Genomic DNA, 5,117 nt, shown 5'->3' on the forward strand with positions numbered 1-5,117 from the left:
TCCTATGGACTTTAACGCACAAGGAGTTTATACTGATTTGGATGAAGTTGTTTATTTTCTTCGACTACTGGAGGAAATTTGGTTCAAGGTGGAGATTGTTAAATTGTGATCCAAATTCTACCGTATTGAACTAGACATGGTACAAACGGTGCGGGCCTTTGCATTGGTATCGACACGTATGAGTACAACTCGTTACTTGTCCCTACAAGGACTCTTATGTGTTGCCCCTCCCATGTAGTTACTTGTCCTATAAGGACTCTTATGTGTTGCCCCTCCCATGTAGTCGCACCTAAAACGGTCTGTCATCTCGTGTTTGCACCTTCGTGCGTCCATGATTTTCTCCCGTGAGGGTTTCCACGTAAAATTCCGTGCGCCTCGTGTCTCGTTTATCAGGGAGGGAGTTGGGAATTGATATATGGAGAACATCTCTACCCGTCATAACTTAACCTGTCGTCGTCTCTCAGCTCGTCCGAATGAAATCCCACCAAACAAACAAGGGAATAAGCACACCTCTCAAATTCCCACATCTCAAACAAGGGATTGAAAATTAAATGCCACGTCCTATATCTAATCTCGTCACAACTCCCTCGTTCTCCTTCATAAAAGTTACCAAACACGAAGTCGTACTGCTGCAACTATGACAGTATGGCCCAAAATCCAAGACATTACAAAGCACATACATGCGACATTGCACTTCTTAACAAGTTGGATGTAAAGGAAAATAAAGTGTGGCTCGTGTTACAAGCCCCTTGCATAAATCACATACTCCCTCCGTCCGGAAATACTTGTCATTGAGATGGATGTATCTAGATGTATTTTAGTTGTAGATACATCCATTTTCATTCATTTTGATGACAAGTATTTCCGTACGGAGGGAGTACTAAAAAAAGTACATCCGAATCTAAAATGTTAATATGTCTATTTATAAGGGCACAAAGACGATATGTTTTAGAATCGTCACAGATACAGTTCACGCCAGGGTTCTTGAATGCTCGCTGATTTCTCAACCCCTGTCTCAATGACAGTTTCTTTGGAGAACTCCAAGTTGATGTGCTTGGCTACGTGATCTCCCACGCACTGCAGCACCTGGAAGTAACAATAGGCAGAGAGATTAGGTGAGCAAACAGGCACTGGAATCACAGGTATGTTGATAAAGTCAACTTGTATAGAAAATTGTCAGGGGGGTAGCACAAACAAACTAAATTGCCCTAAGACGAGTTCTTTCACAGCAAACAAGCGCTTTTTGGTATACAATTTTCTATTCAATATGGGTGGTGTGCATTGTGGTTTGTGAATTATTGCTCCACAGAAATATCATGGAATTCAAATTCTTGTACTATTATAATACCACATATAAAACTAATAAACAAACCATTAGTTGACATTAGAGTAAACCTTCACAAACATCACTACACTCTTGCTTTCTATTTGGAAACAAGAGGACATCAGGACTTTTCCTACTCAGTATACAACTTTTATATAGTTCAGCAGGTTCCAACATTAATGGTAGCTTCAAGGTAGCAGACCACATGTAAGCTTTTCACGATTGCAACCTAGTATGAAGTACTACCTCCGTCCGGAAATACTTGTCATCAAAATGAATAAAAGGGGATGTATCTAGATGTATATTAGTTCTAGATACATCTCTTTTTATCCATTTTGATGACAAGTATTTTCGGACGGAGGGAGTAGCTCTTAAATTTGCCACTAAAATTACCATAGCAATTTCCCGTTTCCTTTATTCTGTATGAAGTACCATTACTTTCCATGAAACTCCAGTAAAAGATAATGAGAACATACAAAAATGGAAAGGGAAGTTGTACCTCAAGGTCAGAGTCTGAAGAACTTTTGCCTTGGTGCTGCCCACCTGATGTGACAAGAAGAACTGTGGGTATCTTCAATACCCGCACTATTTCCAGCAAGCATTGTATTGGTTCACTACGTATTTGCAAAGATGGCGGAGGTTTAATAGTTCCGTCAACCAACAAGTGAGTAAACTCATTTGATGCCCCTATTTCAGCAGCATGAAGTGTAGTTAACTGCCCAGTTTTTGTTGCATTAACCATTCCATGGAAGCAGCCTGATGGTCTTGTGATGAATGGTACAATCAGAACTGGCTGGATGGAGGGAGCTTCAGAAGAAATCAATGCTAAAATCTCATTCATAGCACATGCAGCAACAGGAGGCCTATAGTCAGGCAGAACAAAAAACGACACCTGCCAAAAATTAACAGGTTAGCTTGGAGGTGGCATCCATAAGCAGCTGTTTAAAATTCGATTTTAGTTGCAAGGAATAATGTTCCATGTCATAAAAAATAGGCCAAAAATATATTCAATTCTTCATTAGCAAATGATCATCAAAGATTTGAAAGCCAATAAAAAGCCTTTTCCGTAGGCAATGGAATACCACAAGTTGTTCCATTATTAGCATGAACTTACAGTGATAGTCAAATGGTATATGCTAATTTTGAGCATTACATCCATGAAAAGAAGGGGAGCCCTGGCGCAGCGGTAAAGTGAATCTTGCAGAAATGCAGGAAAAGGCTGCATACAAAAGATCTGAAGTGGTCGGACCCTTCCCCGGACCCTGCGCAAGCAGGGCCTACATGCACCGGGCTGCCATTTTTTACATCCATGAAAACAGAACTCTGTGCTAAATCATACTCTGAACTAATGTATCAAAGTGAAGTCATGGAAGTAAGGACATGGCCAGGGACAGAGCACAGCAACAAGTTGCTAAGGTTGCGGCAATGAAAGCATATGCTGGACCTAAAGAAGAATGACACTCCACTCCAGACACTTAGATACAATCGCACGATCAAAATCATACTCTGTTTCTCAGCAGCTAAGAACAATCCCTAGCAGACCCCTCAAACCGCGGAACTGAAAACTTCGCGGAAAACGCGTTTTAAGGGTCGGTTTGAGCTGCGGCCGAACAGACCCCTCAAACTTAAACTGTAAAACCGAATATTCGCTTGTATTTTTCCCCATGTCTTCTTCTTCCCCTCGCCCGTGTCCACGGTCAGCTAGCTCGCTCCCACAAAGCCTGCGGACAGTGCATAAAAGGGCCAAATACGGAGCCGCCCAGGACGGCTCGCACGAAGCTAGCTAGCTCAAATCAATCCAAACGGCCAAATACGGAGCCGTCGCCGCCGTAGCTAGCTAGCTAATCGATTCGAGCGGACGGAATCGCCGTAGCTAGCTCCTCCGTCGGGACAGACGCGGGCGGGCAGGTGGCGTTCGGGGCGGCGCGGACGGGTCATGAAGATGTTTCCGTAGCAGTTGGGCTCCCGCCAACTGCTTTCTCCCGATACAGGGCACCGTAGAAGTGGACATGGAAACTGTGTTTTTGCAGATCAGGAGGAGTTCACCGCACCCCTTAAAAAAATTAAAGGTCGAAGGTATATAAAGTGTCTGTTCGGGCTACTTCTTCCATCCAAAACTGAAAACTGGCGGTTATTTTTCAGTTTGGTGGGATATAAGGGGTCTGCTAGAGATGCTCTAAGTTTTCTCTGTCTCCAAATTACACTCACTGGCTCAGTAGATCAGCCCACCAAACACTTGAAGATGACATAACTTCCCAAGTTTCTGAACCCAACTGCTAAACATTGTTCAACAGTTCAACAACTTGCAAAATTACAGTGTCTACATTACCACATAAATCATCTTTCAGTTGAACTGGCCTTGGCCTGAAATATCTAACTGAAATCATGCGATCTCCTATCCGATAGCTCAAAGGGGAGGAGCTGATCTCCCAACAAATGTTTGTTCAAGGAAGCGTAGTCCTTTTATTCCAACATAAAAGGCTTTCCGTTTGGTTATATGTAGTTTTGTAGCAAACGAATTGGATCTGTGAGATGGCGAGAAAACCCGCTTACCTGAGGAGAGCCACTGGAGTCAGAGAAGCTAACGAGCTCGCCGGAGGCCTTTTCTCCGTTGAGGCCGTACTTATCGAGAGGGAGATCGAAGGGCGAGGAAACCCTGCAAGAACATCCACCGATCAAGGGTAAGCTGACAGAAGGTGCACGTTTTTGGATGGTTTAGGTTAGGGTTTTGCGGGGCAACGGGACCTCGTGAGCCCCGGCGACGGCCGGAGCGCGTCAGCGAGGGCTGCGCCGTAGCCCGCGGCGTCTCGGACGAGGACGACCACCCTGGAGGCTACCCGCATGGCCGCCAGAGATAATCGATGGGACGGGGAGGAGTGAAGAAGGCTTCCTGGAGTCGAGTTTTTCTTCCTCAAAGAAGCAACTCTGCAATCGACTCAGGGAAGAAGCAAAGCTATACAAGATCGATTTGGGCCTTAGGTGAAACAAAAACGATCAATTTAGGCCTAAGTATTTCATGGGCCGTCGGTACCAAATCAACGACCTGGATTACCTAATTCGGGAGGAGGATACAACCCAGGTGACATCTACAACACCAGGCAGAAACCCTATTGTGAAGAGGAGGAAGCAAGATGGTAGGCGTCAGGATGAAGGTGAGGAACTTGATGATAAGGCGGCCTCCCACGAGGAGGACCGCCGAGCCCAATGAAACTTTTGTGCTGGAACTGCCGCGGGATTGGCGACTCCGCGACGGTTAAAGAGCTTCGCGATCTCGTGGAGGCATGTGCGCCGACGGTGCTGTATATTGTGGAGACGCAGTTGGCAAAACACCGTGTGGAAGGATTGGCGGGTACTTTGGGGTTTTCGGGACGCTTTGGAGTAGATAGTAGTGGTAGGAGTAGAGGTTTATGCTTGTTCTGGAAAAATAATGTTGATCTTGATATAAAGACTTTTTCTCGCTATCATATTGATTCAGTGGTGAAAATGCCGGAAGTGGATCCATGGCGTTTGTCTTGTTTTTATGGTGCAGCAGATAGGAGTATGAGGTACAAGACATGGGATACTATGAAAATATTATGTGGGGAGAATGCACTACATGGATATGCATGGGAGATTTTAATGAAATTTTGAGGCCAGAAGAGCAAATGGGGCCGAATGAGCGTGATAGTGCTCAGATAGAAGGATTCAAAGAAGCAGTTGATGTATGTGAGTTAGCGGACCTTGGCTACAAAGGATTGGATTGGACTTGAGAAGAGAATTGTGGGAGGAGATTACTGCAGGGTAAGACTTGATC

The 5,117-nt window shown here is 44.7% G+C and overlaps 1 protein-coding gene across 1 annotated transcript; it reads right to left on the reverse strand.

The window, feature by feature from the left end:
• Positions 1 to 576: 576 nt before the first annotated feature.
• On the reverse strand, positions 577 to 4,443 carry LOC119323222. Its single transcript, XM_037596817.1, has 4 exons — positions 4,070 to 4,443; positions 3,878 to 3,980; positions 1,824 to 2,216; positions 577 to 1,086 (listed from the first exon to the last, which is right to left on the reverse strand). The coding sequence occupies exons 1-4, from the start codon at positions 4,165 to 4,167 to the stop codon at positions 958 to 960; spliced, it is 723 nt and encodes a 240-aa protein (XP_037452714.1). The 5' UTR covers positions 4,168 to 4,443; the 3' UTR covers positions 577 to 957.
• Positions 4,444 to 5,117: the final 674 nt, after the last annotated feature.

The sequence above is a fragment of the Triticum dicoccoides genome, chromosome 6B (assembly GCF_002162155.2).
Source record: "Triticum dicoccoides isolate Atlit2015 ecotype Zavitan chromosome 6B, WEW_v2.0, whole genome shotgun sequence".
NCBI classification, from domain to species: domain Eukaryota; kingdom Viridiplantae; phylum Streptophyta; class Magnoliopsida; order Poales; family Poaceae; genus Triticum; species Triticum dicoccoides.

Coding starts and splice junctions, on each gene's coding strand:
- LOC119323222 (XM_037596817.1), bottom strand. CDS start 4,167: ATGCGGGTAGCCTCCAGGGTGGTCGTCCTCGTCCGAGACGCCGCGGGC. Junction 3,981..4,069: donor CCGTCGCCGGGGCTCACGAG/GTCCCGTTGCCC, acceptor ATGTTCTTGCAG/GGTTTCCTCGCCCTTCGATC. Junction 1,087..1,823: donor CTTCAGACTCTGACCTTGAG/GTACAACTTCCC, acceptor TGTTACTTCCAG/GTGCTGCAGTGCGTGGGAGA.